Source organism: Xiphias gladius, chromosome 15, assembly GCF_016859285.1.
Source record: "Xiphias gladius isolate SHS-SW01 ecotype Sanya breed wild chromosome 15, ASM1685928v1, whole genome shotgun sequence".
Lineage (NCBI taxonomy): Eukaryota > Metazoa > Chordata > Actinopteri > Istiophoriformes > Xiphiidae > Xiphias > Xiphias gladius.
In genome coordinates this window covers 13,070,084-13,092,016 of record NC_053414.1, presented here as the reverse complement: position 1 = coordinate 13,092,016, position 21,933 = coordinate 13,070,084, and the positions used below count along the sequence as shown (strand labels likewise).

Here is a 21,933-nt window from a genome sequence, read left to right as displayed (position 1 = left end):
CTCTGTACATTTTCTCTCTAATAAAGGAAAAATGCCAAAAAAAATACTTGAAAGAAAAGCAGAGTGTTTTAAATGTAGATTTGAAAGAGGCTAAAGTTTCAGCAACAAAAAGGGATTTTCCTTTCCACCGTGTATTAGCTGTTTAATAGATTTTAAAAAATATCAACTTTTTGCATCATTTCATGCATTCATAAGTTGCACTGAACAAGAGTGTAGGCTAGACGTTCTCAACTACACAGACACCAAACTAATAATTCTACTTAATGTAATAATCTCTGACAGTCCCTCTCAAACCATCTGTCCTCTGTGAAGTTCAATCTGACACTTCACTAAGAACCTTCAAGTTAAAAGCATAAAGATACAACCTGCACACAAAATTAGATTTGCCGGATTGTTTGGCAGAACGCCCGGCTGCCACAAAACCCATTCAACTGTTCGCATGGCTTCCGCTGGACAGCAGTGGTAATCTCTCCGAGTCAGACTCAAATATTACGTAATGGCCCATTAGCACCCGAGGCTAGGCTAACAGGTCGATATGAGGACGGGGTGAAGAGAGCTGGTCACTGACAGCTGGCCTTCACAGGGTCAAACAGGGGTGTAGCCGAGGGGCTGATCAATCGTTGTTATTGCACAAACGTTCATGCCTGCATGCCAGTTGTAATTCAGATCAGGATTATTCCTGTAATGCAGTGGCTAGATCTTAGTGAGGTGTAGTACCTCAACGTAAAAAAATACTCCACTAGAAATAAAAGTCCGGCATTTAAATTTTTACTTCAAGCGCCTGAAAGCCTTTTTTCCTATCATAAGTAATTCTCTTTAAAATTAAATATTTGTGACTGAAATATCAACATTCAAAGTTGAAGTTAGACAAAAACAGATTTCTAAATTTGGAAGTGATGAAACAAATCTGCTTCATCAGGACTGTGAGGGTGTGGTTTGATCCGATTTTGATTCGAATTTGATCTTAGAAAATAGGTCTTCAGGGCCTTAAAGTACAGAATTATAATCACCAGAATAACTGTTATTATGGCGAATGGCCTCTTTTACAATGATGTATTTATTATTCACTTTATTACCACTGATGACGTAATGTGAAAGCAGCAGTTTAATGCTGAAGCGGGTCGAGGTAAATCAAATGTTCACAACTCTATACCCTCTTGGGTACTTTAATTTATAGTTGCATCATATTCTATAAGATGATCAAATGTTTTGTATGTAAAACTCAAAATTGGAGTTAGTGCTTGAGAGAATGCACTCACCCATGTATACACTACTGATGTAGTTGCCCACAAACACATCTCCCCCAAATACACAACAAAGTCCAACGGTCACACCCTTTCTCTGAGATAAGAGACAGGACACACAAACCGGCAAAGACATTCGCTTGTGGAGTTTCAAGCCACAATGTATTTTAATCAGCGTAAACACACACCTACGCAAACCTTATCACAAATAGACAAGGTTCGAAGTCACTTCTTAAAAACTGAAACCAGCTGTTCTGCAGAAAAGAGCTGAATGATTGTACAGAAACTTCGATAACTTAGAAATACTTTGAAACCTGAGAAGGGCGCAAACTGACCAAACATGACACACACACGCCCGCAGATATTTAATTTTATGTTTAAGATGGTATCAATCTACCAAACCAGACAGCAAACAGACAGTGGAGTCATTGGCCAATGTCACCATGTATCCACTCCTCTTATCACAGCAGACGGACAGCGGTGATTTATGACACTTGCCCGGCAGCCGAGGCTCCACTTGTTGTTACACTCTGTATTTTCTTTCATTCAACTGTTGGCTCCGGATTAAACCTTGGAGATTCAGGTGAGTGTGTGTCTAATTTGTGGCAATTATCAATAAGGACAGGGCATGAGTCCTAAAAGCTTGTGACTCTTTCCAAAGAGCTCAAACCAGAGGCTTGCTCTCTAATCACAGATCACACAGCCGCAGACTAATAGCTAGCTGCTCTGAGAAAATAGGCCAAAGCCTTTGACACCACAGAGCCACAGTGACCTTCCCTTCCTCACTTTGTCATTGCTGATTGGCCGACTGACTGTGTTTTGACTGAAGAACACCTGGTTTCAGTGCCAAGTGCAATCCTGTGTTTCAGTTTTGTGCCTAAACTGCTGTAGTGAGGTTTGGGCTTTTTTTTTTTTTTAACTTTGAGTGTATTGACTTTGGGCTTTAAATGGTAAACTGTTAACCAACTGAGCAAATTTTGCGGTCCCATTCAGGCAGACAGATAACTGAACTGGTGAAGTCAATTTTTGAATAAGTCTTCTGGAGCTATTGAAGTCCAGGGAGAACAGGGACCTCCTTTAAGGACAGATTAATTTAGACGAGTCCTTCTGAAAGCCGATAAATGTCTAAATGACTGGTTAGGGCAGCACCTTCTTTGAAATAAAACCCCTTTGCTTCGCTTGGTATGACCTTATTTGTGAGCCCTGAGCAGGACTGTGCACGAAAAAAGCAAGGTCAAGCTTTTTCAGGTTATCATAAATTTGCATGCTGCTTTAAGCTCTGGTTTTGTTGCTTTACTGTGCAAATGAGGAGCTGCACCTGCATAAACTCACAGGAGAGATACTGCTTCTACAAGTCGTCTTCACAGGCCAATCAGAGAAAACATTTAAATGCTTTCCAAGTCATACTTTTCTTTATGTGCAGTGTATGCAAATTGACACATAATTTTGAAATAATGTAGGTGGGAGAAGAAATGATGTAAGACACTCCAGTATGACAGCAGTTTTAACATTTATGGAACAATTACTGCAATTGGAACAAAATTCTTCAGACGGTGATGAAACGTAGATGCAATTCCTCTCCATGGAAAGACGAACATTTATTTTGGATTTGGTTTTGTTAAGTTCAGTCTTTACACAAACACTGGCGATACACACTTGACTACTCTCTTGAGTTTATGCCGTACTGTTTATATCTCTGGTTGTATCAGGACAGTGGTTCCCGCATGGTATAGGAAAAATCTGGACTGAGAATAAAGTTGATTAAATCTGATTCTTTTGGGAACGGAAAACACTCGAGGATGCTCTGGTGCCGGCAAGAGTTATTCTGACAGGATGACAACATGTTAAGTACGTGAGATGGATGGTCTTTTGTCAAGGAAGAAAGGAAAAAGAGGGGATGTTCATCAAGCAAATATGCCAGTGAGTCAAATCAAAAATGTGAAGACACCTCTCTTGCTCTAAAGTTCACAGTTATTATACAGTACATGGAGATTCCTGTTTTCTGGATGTTGGGGCTACAGAAATATGAGAAACATGCCTAAAAGAAGCAGTTCAGGTTCTTGATAATGTTATTTCAATAAAATTCAACCTAGCTTGTTCTCTTACTAGTTCCTCAGTATTGGTACTCATTGATAAAACTTCAGTCAGTTTAGAGGGAAGGAGATGGTAGAGCAAAGGTGAGTATGAAAGTCATCGGAAATAGTTGTTATGCAGAATTTTTGCATCATGTAATGAGTCCCCTTGATTTTTTTTAGAAATCAAATTAACTAGATTAGCCAGAAATATACATTCCCTTGTGTCATTTGATCTATAAACACCACAGAATACTATACTATATCCGAATATATATACTGTATGTTGTTACTGCAATATAAAATTATATATAAGATGACGGGAGAACTACAAACTGTGAGAGCAAGCACGGTAACAAAAAACGCTCAAAAAATGAAAACGCAATATGAATAATCGAGTTTCAGAAGAGACCATAATCTAATCATGTCTTAACAGGCCAAGGTGTGACTACGTACAACGATGAAGTCACTGGGTTATAAATCTTCACCTGCACTAGCCTAAATCTTTCAAATTTTGTTTCCAACTACTGCATCGAACAGAAATTGACAAACACAAGAGTCTTGCTAAATTCACTGCGTGGGACTGCTTCATCTTGCCGACGAGATTCTCTCACTTTGAGTTTGCAGACAGTCGGTTCAGAGGTGATGAGCGACTGAGATGTGATCCACTCAAGCAGATCAAAGACAGAAAGGCGATGGCAATCAACGGAGAGTAAGTGACAAGGGGAACAGTGTATTTGATAAGATGTTCAATAGTCATTCTAAAACTCTGTTGCTGATGACGGCTAAAGTACACCGTGTGAAGTTGATTTTGCCCTCCAGTTAGCTTAAATGTTACATGAGTCACACGTTAGCATGCCTGTGCAGCACACGTAATTCTTTCATGCCAGATTCACTCCGGTATCTGCACCAACACAGCTGTTTGAAACCTTACTTACCTGCTTACATCAACTTTGGCAGCGAATCATGGTTTGTACAGCCAACAAAATCCCTGGATTTACATCAGAGAAACACTAAAGAAAAATACATTTTACTTGTTTTAAAGATCGAAGCTCACATGTAAGTCATAATCTGTTATCTAGAGAATCATTTTTGTGCACCTCTCTCAGTTTCCACACACATATAAGTATGGTGATTTTAGACACAAAGAATGTAATCTATCAGACAATCACGCATACACACACACACACATGTCTGGCATCAAGGATTGCAACAACTAACATCGACTGGGTCTGACGAGCTGGAAACCAAATCAATTCCTTTACTGACTTACAGTAAGAGGGTCCGGACTCAAGACATGCCGGATGGAGGTTTTATTGCACACGACACACAACGATCACATCGCAGAAAGAGAGATAGCTCCCCATGTACCTAAACCTCAGGCTCTTAGCAGTACTTCAGGTGTTTCCCTTTTGTTGCTTTGTTCTCTAAAAGTAGAGCTAAAATAACTACATCTTTACATAACGTTTTTTTATACAACACTATAATTAACAAATCCTGTAGTTTCCTGATAGTTTCCTAGAGGCGTAATTGATATGTAGCTGTAGTTTCTTAGGAGGGCTTCTGGAGAGGACTGTGTAATTTGATACCATCTGACCATTCTGTAAGCCACGCCCCCTTCAGTTACAATTGCTATGCCAGTAAAAAATTTCCACGGTGTAGTTGGCAGTTCACAGTGGTAACAGTGTCGGTTTTGCCACTCGAAGTTCTTCGTAATTTTTGAAACAATGGGTCTTTGATTTCAGACAGAAGTAGACGAAAGCAGGCTTCTCGCTTCTGTCAGGCTGAATAACGACAGGTGGACTTTACGAGATCCAGCTAGCTAGTTAATTAACGTTAGCTGCGTGAGTCGTTTGAAAACTCCAGGCCTTTCTCAATACAGACCAGGCCAAGCTCACAGTCCCACACGTGGGAGTTCGAACGTGGCAAGTTCAACTCAGGAGTCCAGACTCCCGAGGACAGGAAGACAATTTGTGATTTGAACAGCAGCGTTCTTGCTTATTTCAGCAGCTCAGCTCGACATTGGTGATTACACTTCAACACAGCTGTACCCCACTGTAAATTATGGAATGAAGGAACTATATCGTATCCTTTTTTATGATATTTTTTTTAGTTTGATTACATATGGCAAGTGGCCATGGAATAAGCGGGATAATACCCTCCAAGGTCAGCCACCCTCCCCTGCGTCATCTGTTACAATAAGTGGAACATACAACTTGTTGGGTGTTATCCCTTACTTGTTCGTATTTTGAATAGTACATTTTTGCTTTAGGATGAAAACAAATGGACAAGTTTGGCAATAATAACACGCAAACAGGTGTGGATGAGGAAAAATTCCCTCGAATCAAATAAAGAGCAGGACAGCGCCACTAACATTAGCCTTAGCACTTGATATATTCTAGGATCAGCTCCCAAACAATGGATGTGAACTGGGCTTTTCTAACGTAACCAGTAACCCCACAAAACAATCTAGGTAGCCTTGGCTTTGGAAGTAACACTACCTTAGCATTACTACAGTAGGTATTGAGGTAGTTAGCTGGGCAAGTTTGAAGCTTACTTTAGTGCAGATAAACACACTGCTTAATCCATCCTTAACACTTTTGTTCTTCTGTTTTCGGTTTTTAAAAAGCCGGGGGAAAAAAAGAAAAAAGAAAAATAAGACACAACCCTCCAAACTCTATCAGACGATGTGGTTACTTCAGCTGTACTTAATTACAAATCAACGAACAAATCAACAAAGGTAAACACTTGAATATAATTTTAGTTACACGTTGTGTACATAAAGTATATCTGCATATATGCCTGCACCAAAATGCAATCTTTGTGTTTGTTCATTCCACAGAAAAGAGATCATTCAAGTACAAACTCGGTCAGAAAAAAACAAACAAAAAAAAGCGCCTAAAGGTGTCAACAGTATGTGGAAATGTCTTATTAAGAAAATGCAGAAAAAAATTCTCCCTCACATCCTATGTGGTAATTATAATTATGGATCATACCACAATGCAACTAGAGAGCAGAGTGTGTCTCAAGTCGTAGCCTCAAGAGGGTTTTTGTTACCTTGTATTAATTACGGCAAAGTCGAAGCTACTCTGCAGACAGCCAATGGCCTTTGCAGCAAAAGCTCCTGACACAGTTAAAAATATTCAGCATCAAAGAGAAGACGGAGAGGGAAAAATGTGCAGCAGCACAAAATGAGGTTTGATGTTCTAAAATTAGTTCAAGAGGCACTGTCTGAGGAATTGATATGCAAAGGAGATGCTTCATATTGCAGAATTTACTATTCGTCAAATATATACATAATAAATGAAAAAATGGCTGAAGGATGATCAATTATTCAGCAAAGGCAATGAGCTTGTCCCTCAGAGCACTCCGAACAAGTCACAGGGATGCTTATCACTTAAATTAACACAGTGTACAGTGTTTAGTCTGAGCAGCTAAAGGCCCTCCATCCATCCATCCTATCCATAGTAACTGTAGTCAAGGTGAGTTTCACTTTCTGTGACTCAAGGGGATTAGCTTGCATTTATATATAGGCTCAGCCGCTCTCTCTAAACAATACACAGACGCCGCACTGCTGCAGTGCCCAACCTATTATCGGGCTGAAGGAGGCCACTCCTAATCAGATCACACCCATTAGCTAACTGCATTAGCGTGTTGTGATAGTCGACACACTGAACGTGCAGCTCACTGACGTGTTAAAGTGTTTGTCTGTGAAATCTCACGCCAAGGAAAAACACACTTCGGCTGAGTGGGATATGAATCCTTGCCTTGAACCAAAAATGTCCAACTCACTGTGGCACTAGAGGAAATCAATCAAAGTCAGCGAGATTTATCCTCTATGGCCCATGAATATCTGTAAAAAATTTTCTTGGTAATCTATCTTGTAGTTGTTGAGATATTTCAGTCTGGCCGACTGACCCACCATCATTGCCATCCCTGAAGACATGCCCCTAGTGTTGCTAAAATTATATTACAAATAAATATATGCTCAGCAAAATTAGCATGAGCTGTTTTGAAATTTTGCATGACATTAAGGATCTTGCATGTTGAAGCGCTCAGTTCAAAAATCCATCTAGCAGCATTTGAACGGAAGCACCTGTTGAGTCCAATAAACAAATGTACATAGAGTATTTGCCACTTGCCTTGTCAGAGAGTGAGCCTACATTTGCTCCGACAACATTTTTCATGGTCATTAGGGCTACTCTAGGCCTCTGGGATCAATATAGTGAACAAACGCACACATCAGTGGAGAAGGCCATCTAGTTCTCTTCATGAATAATGAATCAGACTCTGCTGACCCATCTGCCTCACGATTAAGACCCTCTGACTCCAGAAACAACAAGAGCACCGTTGACTGAAACGCCGCTACATTAACAAATGCGTCCTATAGCTGCTCGTGTACTGTACGTCACCAGAAGAGAGAAAAATCCGTTTGAACATTCATAATGTAAAAGCTCTAAGACAGTGCTTCCTAAACTGGGGTTCAGGATCCACTCTTTTGCTTTGGATGTTGTATTTCCTTTATTTCACAGTGGTTAATAAATTAGTGCTATGTATCAGCAAGAACACTGAGTAGAAACATTATATTTTGCTTGAAACAAAACAACTGGGTAGGACTGACGAAAGCCAGCATATCACAGTTAATAAATAAAGTCCTTTGTAATCCAAAGAAATAAAAAGAAGAAAGAAGAACAACTGAGGGAAATATGAAAAAACATACCTGTTACTTAAAATCATTATTTTTAACAGACATTTTTCTTATCTTTGCTATTTTCTTGTGAAATACTACTAGATATATTTGCATATGTACGCCTATAGAACTTATTAAAAAATAACAGTGTGAGAGGGTGAAAAATAACTCTTTGTTTCAAGTGTTCATAGCTCACAAAAATATATACCCTCTGACAAGGGGTCGCAAATTAACTTTGCTTGTTTATTATATATGTATTTATTATAAGAACATTTATGCTCCATGCAATAATATCATTAAGGTTCAACTGCAAGCCTGTACATGTGAACTCTGGAGATGGTGACAAGGGGGAACGGGATCAAAAGAGCACAGTGACTTTTGTGGATGGAGACCTAGATGAACACGAGACCATTTATTTCCCCCGGTGCCAGTTTCGAAAAACCCCGAAGGTCATGGAGCAAAACTTAGTGCTTAGACTCTTCTTGCAGTCTGCATTAAAAACATATATATTTCATCCGCTTCCCAAGGTGGGACTCTACTAATTCAAACAAAGACGGTAGCTAAAAAATTAACACAAGCAAGCAGATACAGTGTGCCATTTCCATGCTACCAGGACAGGAAACAGCATCACAACAAACATACTGCAGACAGAGTATTTTTTATCCAGACTGACAAAAGTGTCTGAGTATTCTGAAACATATCTTCATGACAGTGGTAAATTTTTTAAAATGCTATTCTAGGAATTTATTCTTCAGAATACGGGCCCCTAGATCTGAGACTCAAATGTAATGTTAATACATAAGAGGCAGAACCTGGGGCTAGAGAACATTATGAGCTAACAAGCAGAGTCGGATTCTTACACACTCTGGTTCACTCAGTGTCCTAATGGAGCCCTGAGTATTCCTCTTTCCTGTGGCCTTCACGGTGTCACCTCCCTGCAGCCTGAAAAACTTGTACAAGAGCAATGGGAGCTCGACATTGCATAGATCCACAGACTCACTCTCTCTGTTTTTTTTTTTTTTTTTAAGTTAATCCTCTCCCTGTGTGCCCCACGTGGTAGCAGCACCAGATAATCCTCAAACGGTCGGACAGCTGTCATGTCAGAAACGTGCAGGACAACCTGGCACAACTGATCTGAGTGACAGTGATGTAACAGTGAAGAGAAAAGGCATTGATTGGAAATACAAACGGGTCTTTTGAGGCTATTGTTTAAAAAGTCATTATGCTCCCCTGTGTAAATGACCCTGCCCTGCGGTGACAAGAAACAGCAGGAGCGGGTTTGTTAAGAGAGGCTGGTGGTCTTCAGGCGCTCTGCGTGTGACAATAACAGTGAGAGGTTCTGCGGTCACGTGCAGGCTCTCCGGTTACATAAGAGCATTTTAGGATTTCCAAACCATTGTCAGGACAAGTACAGTAATCATCCTTAACATCCACCGGCAGATTGTTTCCTAAAGCCTGGGCCCTTAAATATGACAAATATGAAAGTGTTTGCTAGCTGTGCCTGAGTGCATCTAGCATCAAATGGCAAGTGATACACAAATATTGGAAAAAAAAATTAATTAATGAAAAAAAAAAATCATATAACACGTCACTGTAATTAGGTCTGATTGCAACACAAAAGCAACAAATGCCGGATCCATTTAAAACTTGTCTACCAAATTACAGATTGTTGACTTCTCACATGTCTACAGTGTACAAAATTAACTGCAGATCCGAAATAAATCTTGTAGCAAAAAAAGAGATAAGGAATATGATAAAACAGGGCTGAAACAATCAACAGAAAATTAATACGCAACTATTTTAATAGGAAATATCTCAAAAGCTTCTCAAATTTGAAGATTTGCAGTTTTTTTTGCAGTTTTATTAACATTGTAATCTGAATACTTTGGAATTGATAAAGTGTGGGTCTGTGAGAGAAAACAAGCAGGTTAAAGATGTCTGCTTTGGCTTCCGGAAATTGTGATGAGTATTTTTTACTATTTTCTGACCTTTTATCGACTAAAAGATGAATCAGTTATTTGAGAAAACAACGGTCACATTAATCAATAATGAACATGAGCATTAGTGGCAGCCCTTAAGCAGAAACTGCCCACTTTTAAGATATATAATCAAAGAAAAAACATCAAATATTTACATTAATAAATATATCAATATTAAATGTATTTATTTAAACCTGCTGCTTTTCTCAGTTTCATATCATTGTATATTTAATATTTTTTGGTTTTGAATTTTTGGTCGGACAAAACAATTTTGTTGACATTATCAAGATCAATTTGGACTGTACATCTGAAAGGATTTTTCTCCTAAAAAACAAAATCCATCTAATACTTTACAAACCATTTAAGCCTCAAAACATCTGATCTTGATTGGTCACCCTTCAGTGGTTTCCCTTCATCTCCATTAGAGGAACGGCTGGTGTTGACCAGTAAGGGCTGATCAGTTTAACCTTCAAATCCATTGAATAAATACATTTTTAACTCAACAATAATTAAAAAAAAAAAACAACTAACAAAACAATGAAAACACCACATTTTACTTATCCAACCATGTACGATATTTGAAGATACTGTAAATGCATCATAAAATATACATTATTCCACAGGTTTGTAGATAATATTGTCTCATAGATCTCCAAGAGTCCTGAAAGAGATAGTATAAGACAGTATCAGCAGTTTCATTAACAGTGTGAGAACAGTAGGATTGAATGTGACAGGACACAAACACCATGAAGTCGCCGTGGTCCTGCTGGGCAGGGAGGCAGGGCTTCATTTGTTTTAACTAAGAGTGAACCACAGGGGGAGTGGCGGTGGAGTCAGAGACTTAAGGCCCCCGGGGGCTTTGTTCTGGAGGTATAGTCATATATGAGGCCTCCTTTAGTGGCAACATCAGGTTGTCCACAACCACCTCAAGGCACAATGTCTGTTTTGAAAAGCAACAGAAGACATGTGAGATGATCTCGTTCACCTTCAGGCTGTTTCTAACTTGTTACCAAATCAGCGATATAATCCAGCGTTAGGGTAAACAGGAATACTTGACACACACAGAGTTTCGGTTGCTGCTAGAGGACACAAGCACACACATTTATTTCGCTTAAACAGTTGGTCAGTTAATCAATTTGGTTCCTTCAAGCTGCTCAAATGTGAGGTTTTTTTTTCTGTTTTATATTCTTGTAAATTAAATATCTGTGGGGCTCGGGCTGCTAGTTGGACAAAACAAGCAATTTGAAGAAGGTAACTTTGGTTCTGTGAAGAACAATTTTACGACCATTTGACACTAAATAAATCATTTTAACACAAGACTGAGAGTGAACAGCTATGCTAGCAGCTCTGTGATGCTAACATGCTCACAATGACAATGCTAATATGCTGATGTTTAGCAAGTATAATGTTTACCATGTTAACTTTTTTAGGTTGGGCATGTTAGCACGCTAACATTTACTAATTCACGCTGAGCACAAAGCACAGCTGAGGCTGATGGGAAAGTCATTAGTTTTGCAGACATTCAGTCACAAGCCAACATATTGGTCAAAGTTTGACCTAAAGATGACACTACAATCACCACAGTTCTTGCAATTCATCCTCTGGAGACCTTGAATATATGTACCAAATGTCATGGCAATCCTTCCATCTGTTATGGAGATATTTCACTACAAATCAACAAAGTCAACCTACTGGAGGTGTGCGAGGAAAAGTCAGCAATCACCAAAATCATTGGTCATTTATTCATCCCCTGGGGACCATGAATGTGTGTACAAAATGTCATGGCAATCCACCCAGTAGTTGTTGAGAGTATTTCGGTCTGGAACAAAGTGGGGGACCAACCAGCATTGCTATCCGTTGAGCCGCACCACTAGTATGGCTGAAATTAATTTACAGATTAATCAATAATGAAAACACTGATTAGTAACACGCCTACTCCTTACACTCCTATGTCCTGTATTTACAATTCTGTAAGAAAAGGCGGAAATTCTCCATCCTACAAATACAGGCCTCAACAGCCTGACCCAGGCACATAATAATTTACAACGCTTTAATTGGTTTCTGTTCCTCTGTGTGGATTAACACCTAATGATCCACAAAAACGCCACAAACTCGACACATGCTGCAGACCAAACGCTGCGGAGGAGAGCTGCATGTATGCCATCTGTGCGCTCTCTAGGCTGCAACTAATAAATAATTTAAATCTCCATTACGACACACATTACTTTTTCTATTTATCGTTTGGTCTATAAAATGGTAAGGTGATGTCTTTAAATGCCTTGCTTTGTCTGACCAACAGTCTCAGAGTTCTTCACCTAAATAAACAATCTCACCTCAAGGTCCACATGGTAGCTGTTCTGGAGCTTTTCTATTATTATTTCACATGATCTTCATCAGCAGGTGGAGTATATCCAGTTATCAAGGAAACGTAGGTGATCAAATTTCAAGAACTTCTCGACCATGTTTACTTAACAGTTTCAAAATTTCAAACTCTGTCTTTCAAAGAAGATTGTGTGATATGATTGAAAGCTCCAGATCACATGCTAAATGGACCCAAAGATATTCAATGTACTATCGTAGAAGACTACAAATAAGCTAATATTTCCATTTTGAGAACCTGGAACCAATGAATTGGTGGTATACTTGCTCAGAAAATGAAAATTATTGTCTGACAATTAACTAATCAATTAATGACTAAATGTCTCAGCAAATTAAATTGTTTTTACTATCAGACAAGACTGTGAAAACCAGAAAATATTCACATTTGAGAAGCTGGAACCAGTACATTTTGACATTTTTGCTTAAAAAAATGACTTATAGGGTTAATCAGTCATCAAAATTGTTGCAGATTAATTTTACTATAACTTATCAGTTAACTATAAATTATTAATTAATCAACTTGTTTTTCAGCTCTAGCTTGTGATTCCGTGGGATTAAAGCCGCTACACTTGCAGTTCACAGTGCATTATTAGAGTAACTATCAACAGGTTTCTGACGTAATCAAGGCATAATGATTGTCTACAAAACAGGTTAGACCTCCTGTTATTTGGTCATCACTTTGTTGCACAACAGCAGCAGCACGACAGAGAAATAATTGCTGAAGGGAATTTGTACTAATCAAGCCTTCAGGGCAAAGATGTATTTGCTCAAAAGCACGCCTTCAAGTCACTGCAGTCATTACAGCAGGAAGGACTTTGATACCTGTAACCAGCAGCGAGTCTGTATCATAATGGGAACCTTTATTGAGCTCTAGTTACTGTTTTGACAGATGTGACAGAGCAATATAGTACAAGATAAATAGACAATAACTTATATCTGCCTTTTTCACAGGAAAGAGCCCAGGACACGAACAATGGAGTCTCTGCTTCTGAGATGCTGAAGAACTGAGCTTCTATATAGCAAACAGTTTGGACAAAGTGAGAGAATCTCAAGTATGTGTTAACAGCCTGCGTGATAACATGCCAGAGATACAGGTTAGTGCTTTTTGGCACAGCATGAAAGTGCACAACAGATTTCCAGAGAGACACAGCAGAATTAAACAGAAAAGAGTCCAGTTTCTTTACATACTACTAACTCAAAAACTCCTCGTTAAAAACTTAAAACTTAAAACTTAAAAACTTTCTGATACCATGGAGATGTGTTGTTTCTCTCGTTAAAAGCCAAGGGTTGAAATTTATTTTTGTTGGGGAGTTTTCTGTTTCCTACGAGTGAGGATGTGTTGCACACTCATTAGCGTAATGCTCTTTTTGGCAGGAGTTTGCCCACTAGCCTACTTAGACTGATTTGGCGCCGGCATTACACCTCTACTCTCCACACAACACCAACACCACCATGACTCGTGCTGTCACACTTGTTCTTAAACTCAGTAGATTAGTGCCTTGTACAGTCTGAGAAACTGTTCGAGTTTGTGAATGAGAAGCTGGGCGATTCAAGAGCGTATCAAAGCATGGAGATCAGTAGCGGCAGCCTTGTTCTGAAATTTACATTAAAAAAATTTACATTAAACCACAGCTAACGTGTAACTGTCCTCACTGTTTGTCTCCTGTGCACTGATAAAAGAGCCGAGGTGAAGAAGTGGACAGGATAGTAGGTCATTCAGAAGTGTTTAAATGTGGAACAGTTATTATTCAGTATCTTTCCAAGAGCTAGATGAGAAGATCAATACAACTCTAGCATGTTATTGCGTTACATTGCGTTCACCTCTTGTGGGACTGAAGGTAATGACGGGAAAGATTACCATGTTTACGCAAGCTTTCGTGTCATCGGGAAACTGGAGATCCCCGCTGTCTTAATCAATAAACACGAACAAAACAAAACAGAAAGAAACAAAACACCATAATACCTAGCAAGCGAGCTGTTTGCTAAAAAAATACTATGAATGGTTACTACACAGGACGTACAATTCTAACAGCGTAACAACTCTGAGTGACTGTTGTTTTGTTGCAGAGCTGCAGGGGTTAAAAACACTTTATCTATTAAATTTCAGTGTTTAACTACCTTTAACACCAGACTTTGGCTGACTTTTGCTGGCACTTCAGTACTTTTTAGCACTACGTCGGATATATCAGAATTTTCAGACAGATTCAACTTTCCCACCTGTAGGTGACTTGGATGTTGTCGTGAATGCTATTTAGAAGTGGAAAACTAGTAATAACGATAACACCGATATGACGTGAACGTGGCATAGGTCTGGATCCAGAGCCAGAGGGCGATTAGCATGGCCTAGCATAAAAGCTGGAAGCAGGAGGAAACAGCTAGCCTGGCTCTCTCCAAAGTTAAAGCACCTCTAAAGCTAGCTAATAAACATGTTGTATCTCGTTTGTTGAACATGTACACAAACAGAAGTGTAAAAACAATAATTTGTAGCTTTAGGTGAAAAAAATGGGCTGGAAGACTAAAGCCAGACTAGCTACACAACAGAAATCAGAAATGTGCAGAACATTAATTTGTGGTTTTGGAGGGAGTTACATGAACTAACAATAACGATTTCTGGGTGAAACAACTCTGACAAGTTACTGAACCCCAATGTGGTTAGCCAAGAAATACAGTATCCAGTTCTCTGTAAAACCACAAATTCTTGTTTTTATATTTTTGTTTCAGTACAAATTAAAGAAATAAGATACAACTTGATCTTTAGTGAAATTTAGAAGTGCTCGTATAGGTGTTTGTTTTTACTTTGGAGAGAGAGAGAACCAGCCTAGCTAGCTGTTTCGAGGCTTTATGCTAAGCTAACCTAATCGTCTCCTGCCTCAAGCTCCTCTCACCTCGTGGACATTACAGCATTAAGTGGTATTCAAGCATGAGTAAAAGGTTAAATCTATACTCTAAACATGAACTTTGAACTAAAAAAAAAAAAAAAAAACCTCACGGTTTCTGTTGTTAGCATATCATGATATAGCAAATAAACAAAAATCACAAGTGAAACAATCAAATTGATGATCAGTCTGTCTGAAATGTGACCCACTCCTCAACTGCATTGAACAAAACCTTTCAGTAACTAATTTCGTTAGTATATAATCACAATTAGCTTTGACTCATTCACTTTGGACAACAAAAATTTTGTGAAGCCATAAGTCGGTACGGTCACATCAGCACAACACGATACCACTTATAGTCCACAAACAGTGCCTAATGGTAAACTGTACTCGAATCCAAACAAAGTGCATGCCCTGGACCTGCCCCTCTGGAAGTGATGTGCCATGCCACACTAGGAGAGCCAATTGGCACAAAGTCCTAAATCTCCCCCACTGCTCCACATGTGGTGAGCATTAGACTCGGGTCATTAGGCACAGAGCTCTCAAACTGCTTTTTTCTTTTGTCTTAAGTTTGTATATGTCCATCAAGACAAAACTGAGCGAAAACAATAGATCCAAACCATCTGGTGAACTGGTGGCTGGACAGAATACAGTCACCCACGCAGCAAAAATAACAGAGCTCACTTATAACTAATTATGCGTTTTGCCGACATGAAGATGATACTAACTGCGTGGGTACAATACAATGTATTCTCGATATATTTCAAGGAACTGTTGCTTACGGGACAAATGACTTTGGGCTGCGACTAACGAATATTTTCATCGCTGATATATATATTTTTTTTAATCACTGTTTAGTCTGTAGGATGCATAAAGCCACCGAAAGTGCCCATCACAAGTTCCCAGAGTGCAATGCAATACTTGTTTTGTCCATCAAGCAATCCGGAACCCAAAGATATTCAATTTACTTAATATTGAATAATAATAAAGTAATAATAAAGTTGAGAAAATCTCACCTTTTGTAAGTGTGAACCAACTAATTGTTAGATACTCTGCTTGATAAATGACCTAAACAATTAATCAGTTATCAGGAGTTGTGGGGATTAATTTTCTTTCGCTCAACAAATCAACAAATCAACTAAGCATTTCAGCACTACATATGAATACTGTGTAATTTATGCTCTTCGAAAGTTCCCCCAGCGCTGGTTAAAATATTCAAACCGCTTGATTTGTCCGACCAACAGTCGAAAACCCAAAAAATATTCGAGCTACTAACATGCACAGCAAGATAAAGCAGGAAAATCGTCACATTTGAACAATCAAATGATCGACTCATTTTCTCAGCAATTCATATAAATATTGTGCAGGTCCAGCAGTACTTGGGAGTTGCAATCAATCTTCATCAATCCGCTGAAAATAATCGCATTCAGTGGTTTCTAAAGTGAGATGTGGGGGAGCATCAGCGGTCCTCCAAAACAAAATAAAGAATAGGCTTGTTTTATTTAAAGTGAGGATAAATCTATTTGACAGTCGACAGAAACCTAATCAGTAACTATTTTGATGATCATGTAATCATTTTGGTCAATTTTACGAGCAAAGATACAAAATATTTGCTGGTTCCAGCCTCTAAAATGTGAGGATTTGATGCTTTTCTCTGTCATATACGATGGCAAACTAAACATATTTGGCTGTTTGGGTTGTTTTTTTTTAATTTATAAAATTCAATTTGAGGATGACACCCTGGGCTTTGGGAATTTACATTGCTGCTGCTATCTACCTCCCCCAAACATGATCCTGAAGTTGACTCAACACCTCTCTAAAAACAATTTCAGCGCAAACTGCCATTCTAACCCTCACGAAGGCAGGCCTTCTCGCAGGACTTTGCTGTATCAGACCGCATGAGTTTTAGCTGGATGCATCTAATGAGCTGGTAACCGAGCATGCAATGGGCATCTTGCACCGCTTTCACGACATTTTACAGCCCAAACAAATTAATCGAATAATCGTTAGCTGCGGACGTAATTTTATTTTACATCAACCACTTTCCTTTGAAGTTATGTCAATGAGAAAAGGTAATCTAGAAATTTGATTTCTTTTTTTAAATCAGCCTCGGTAGGTAGAGCTGTGCACTTCTGTGTCAGCTCATAAAACAACGTACAGTATCGTTTCAGGAGGGTGGTGTCTGCTAAGTTAAAGTCCACCATGAGAGAAGCTCCGAGGTCTATGCGGCATGAAATCAGAAACTTGCATCTCGCAGCAATGAGCAGTAAACCTCTTTGTTAGCCACAGAATATTCATCCGCAACACCTTACACACACACACTGGAAAACCTGGAGCCGGGTTGTGTTTCCGTGCCCGGTCGGAGGAAGCTGTGAAGCCGCATGGCAGAGCTGCAGCCCGGAGCCACGCTGCAGAATGCACAGCCCGAAATCCAAAAACTCTCGCCAGGACAAATCGGTTTATCACGCAGCGATGGGTCGGGGTCGGGGATAAAAAAAAAAAAAAAAAAAAAACCTCTGCAAAACGACGAGCGACCAAGGACACGCTGCAGGAGGAGTTGAGAGTGAGGTGAACTCACCTTTGAGACGGTCATACGGTGCGAGACGCGTCGGCAGGTGGTGGTAGTTTTCCCTGAAGAGGACCGAGTGACGCGCTGCAGCGGTGGCGGAGGAGCCGGCGGAGGGCTTGCCGGAGCAGCGGCGAGTCGTGCTAGAACACCGGCGGTTGTTGATGCACGGTGGTCATTGAAACGTCGTGAAGCCCGGCCTGACCTTGAGAGTTCCGCTCCCCCCCGCCCACCCCCCAAAAAAAAAAATAAATAAAGAAAAAATAAAAGCTCACAGACAGGACACTACCCTCCTGTACATAGCGCAGCCACCGGGGGAGAGAGAGAGAGAGGGGGGGGGGGGGGGTCAAAAGCAAGAGCAGGAGGAGTAGGAGGAGGATGAGGGGAGATGCGATCACAGGATGCGACGAGGGAGGGAAGGAGGGAGGGGCGAGGCAATCCAGGTTGATCGTTAAAGGGAGATGGAAAAAAAAAAAAAAAACAACCCAAAAAGGTTGAGTCTCTAAAAACTGGGGGATGCAGAGGACAGACTCACCACACTGTCCAAATATGTTCATTTAAACAAGGTTGGATTATAAACGGGACAAAACCATCCGGTCAGACGCGGAAAGTTACCAAATACATTTACTCAAGTACTCTGCTGTGGTTGAGTACAATTTTAAAGTATTTTACCCGTAAAGTGTTTTCAATTTATGGCAGTTTATACCAGGGCTTAAGTTACTAGTTACTTTGATCAGGCTTTAGATTATGCACATAAAATACGACTCATTGTTATAGACTAAACTGTGCAACAATATGCAAAGAAGTTCAAATCAGCTCCGCCTCAAATCGCCCTGTTAAACTGCAGTTTACGGGGTAATCCATCTGTTAGAAAATGATATGATAACATAACATAAATAATAGTGTATCGCCGTAAAAGGGGACTTTCTGCAAAATCATTTTTATTCGAGTAAAACTTGAGGCGCAAGACTTGACATGGACTTTACTTCATGGTGTTTCACTGCGGTTGACCGGTTTATGGTCGTTTGAGTCATTAAGTTTTATGTGTATGTCCCCATCAGATATGTGTAATTGTCTGTTTCAATTTGTTTTTCGTGTATATATACATAAATATCTGTATGTGTGTGTGTGTGTGTGTGTGTTTGTGTTTAGATATTTAGCATCTAGGGCAGAATAAAAGTAAAGTAAAGCTATTTTTTTTTTTTTGGGGGGGGGGGGTTTGCTTTTCTAAAAACACAATATTATCTGAAATATGAAGAGGTAGTCTGGTAGAAGGGTTGTGTATCAAAATCCAGTTCTAAGATCTTTATTATTGTTGAGAATATTGCACATACATGGTGCAATATCCCTAAACAAATGTGCGTTTAACCTAACTAAAAGCATATCACAGTAGTTGCATAGATTCCATATGGTTTTAGGTGTGTGTGTGTGTGTGTGCGTGTGTGCGCGTGTGTCAGGCTGTCCTTTTTAATAGTACACTGGGCAGCTTTTCCGTGATCTGACGAACGCAGCCTTCGCCGACGGCGGGAACCTGATAGAAGAAACACTCGGTGTCACACGACAGACAGAGGAGGGTCGTGTTCCGGTGACCCTGTGGTCCTCAGCTCTCGGGACCAACGGTGCCACCTCGGTTCCCGGGCATCTCTCCGTCAACGGTAGGCCGAGCTCCCCCCCCCCATAGCACTGACAACATGTCACCTCACATGTTGATTTGAGAGGGTTTGTTGCCCCCCAGTGTTAAACTCCGCCGTGACAGGATGATTTCACGAAGGCCACCCGAAGGTACGGTGCATCCCGAGAGAGGCGACATTACTGCGCGAGCGGCCTCTCGCGGTCGATCATTTTAATTATGGTATTATGAAGGGAAAAAAAAGAAAGAAAAAAAAGACGATGATCCGTAAACGGGGCCGTGTCGATGCGTTTGTCCAGCGTCCCGGTCTGCGGGGAGGGCGGTCTACGCCTCGGACAAGCTTCCGGACAGCCGCCTGATTCGCACCGCTCAAAACTCTCCACGACGCGGTCGACGTGGACGGAGCCGCGGCGCACTTTTCGTCGGGTCCGACACAAAACGCAGTCACTCGCCGCAGGTTTCTCACTCGAACTCAACCGCCACCAAACCTCTGTTGTAAAAAAAAAAAAAACAAAACCGCTAAACTGACTTTGTTTAAACCTCACATAACAAAATGAACGTAAATCCGACCAACGTTTGCTGCAATGCTGATACATCTACATCTAAAAAGAAATTAAAGGGGGGGGGGGGGGGGGTGCATTGATCCCTAATTGGGACACAGGACATCGAGCACCTATTTCCATCTCTTGAGCATCTCTGTGAAAGCCTTGTGCCGGGTAAGGAAAGGGGGAAGCCGAGGCCGAATCCAGAAGGGGCGATGTGGCGTCTCACCGCCCTCCTCCCGCCTCCGGGCAGCTCACAGCAGCTCACAGCCTGTCCCGGGACGGTGCCGCCTCTCCTCGCACCTTGCCCTCCATTCCGCCTCCGGGAGCTGGAGGGGGTTGACGAGTGCGTGCCGGAGCCGTGCGGTTACGCCGCCGGTCGACCGGCGCGATAGTGTTGGGAGTCCCCCCCCCCCCCAGTTATTTTTAACAAGCTTTGAAAACCCAATGGGTCTTGAGTTACATGCCTTGAGGGGGACTTCGTGGAAAAACATACTGTCTTGACTTCAGCTCTGCAGGAGACTCAGATATGCCTGCCCCGTGCTAAAGGTTGTGCAGCCTTCTTGGCATTTGATATCTAGATGTTGTGTTCACAACAGAACAGACACGTTACCAGGACGGTCGTGTGGGTTTTTTTTGTTATATGTCATGCTTGTCACAAACTGTATACTCACCATCTCCTCTCTAGAAGTCCTCCATGCCATGTTTCTGATCTCAAAGTCCTCCACCTGTCAAATTCCTGGCTGGATTTGCTTCAGATATTAACCCCTTTGAATAACAAATGTGCAATCAGCACACATATTCAGGGAGGGTCATGTTTGGTTTTTGTTTTTGTTTTTTTGCACAGTGCGTAAAACCTTGTCAGGCGTATAGGGCCTCGTGGAAACATGGCACACAAGATGTTTTTCTGCAGAGGTCGTCCAACTGCTTCCAGCTCTTCAAGGCGTGTTTTTTTTTTTTTTTAACCGAAACCAAGTCTGAACTGTGTTATCAGTCTCCTCATCGCCCAGAGGCCCAGTGGTCGGATTCCCAAAAAATGCTCAGACAAGTTGTCTCGCTTCAAAGTTCTCCCACGAGTGTAAAACAGACACAAGAGTCTTCGTACACACGCGTGGGTTTGTTCATGCAGCCTCCACATTTGCATAAATGAAAAAAAAAAAAAAAAACAAAAAAAGGTTTCTCAGAGGAACTTTTTCTGAAAAATGGAGCCAGATGCTTCGTGCCTCTCAGAAACAGTTCATGTAGAAACACTGATTATGCCAACAAAACTCAAAGTATATCTGATCCTTGTTCTGTGACACCACAGTATCCTAGAAAACGTCTTGCTGTAACTTGGCTTTTTTTTTATTTTTATTTTTTTAAATATCAAAGCCCTGTAAATCCTGGTAAACTATTGATGTTATCCTTTCTCACCAAAGCGGGGTTGGACTAGGTTACTCTCTGATCCATATTCTTCAAATATGTTTGCACTTTATTAACCTAAAAATGTCACTGTTCCTCCATATTGTAATTTTGCTATTGTAATTACTTTGTGCTATATGTGTTCATAAAGCTTACTTCACTGTATCAGTACCTGCTTATAATGCAGCTGAGAGGAAACTTGTTTGATATAAGGCTACAACTAATGATTATTTTAATTATCAGCAGTCCCAGTTTTTTTCGTCAACTAACGATTATTTGTTCCATTGATCATTTTGTGTATAAAATGTCAAAAAGTAATGAAAAATGCCCTTTACCATTTCCCAGAGTTCAAGGTGATTTTTTTAAATGTCTTATTTTGTCCGGCAAAATGTCCAAGACCCAGAGATACTCAGTTTATTGTCATTTATGACACAGAAAACCACCAAAGTCTCACATTTGAGAAGCTGAAAACAGAATCGTCATTTTTGCTTGGAAAAAAAAAACCTTAAATGTTTAGTAGTTTAGCAGATTATTTTTTTCTCAGTCGACTTATC

The 21,933-nt window shown here is 40.4% G+C and overlaps 1 protein-coding gene across 3 annotated transcripts in view; it reads right to left on the bottom strand.

Moving 5' to 3' along the window:
* coro2aa (coronin 2Aa) overlaps positions 1-18,012 on the bottom strand; it is a 44,119-nt gene extending 26,107 nt beyond the window's left edge. The window contains exon 1 of one of the 3 annotated variants that reach the window (XM_040146955.1): positions 17,819-18,012. In XM_040146955.1, the coding sequence (XP_040002889.1) occupies positions 17,819-17,833 (15 nt within the window). In that variant the 5' untranslated portion in view covers positions 17,834-18,012. Of the gene's footprint in view, positions 1-17,562; positions 17,684-17,818 lie in introns of those variants that run through there. The other 2 variants (XM_040146957.1, XM_040146958.1) reach the window with 2 other exon arrangements.
* Positions 18,013-21,933: the final 3,921 nt, after the last annotated feature.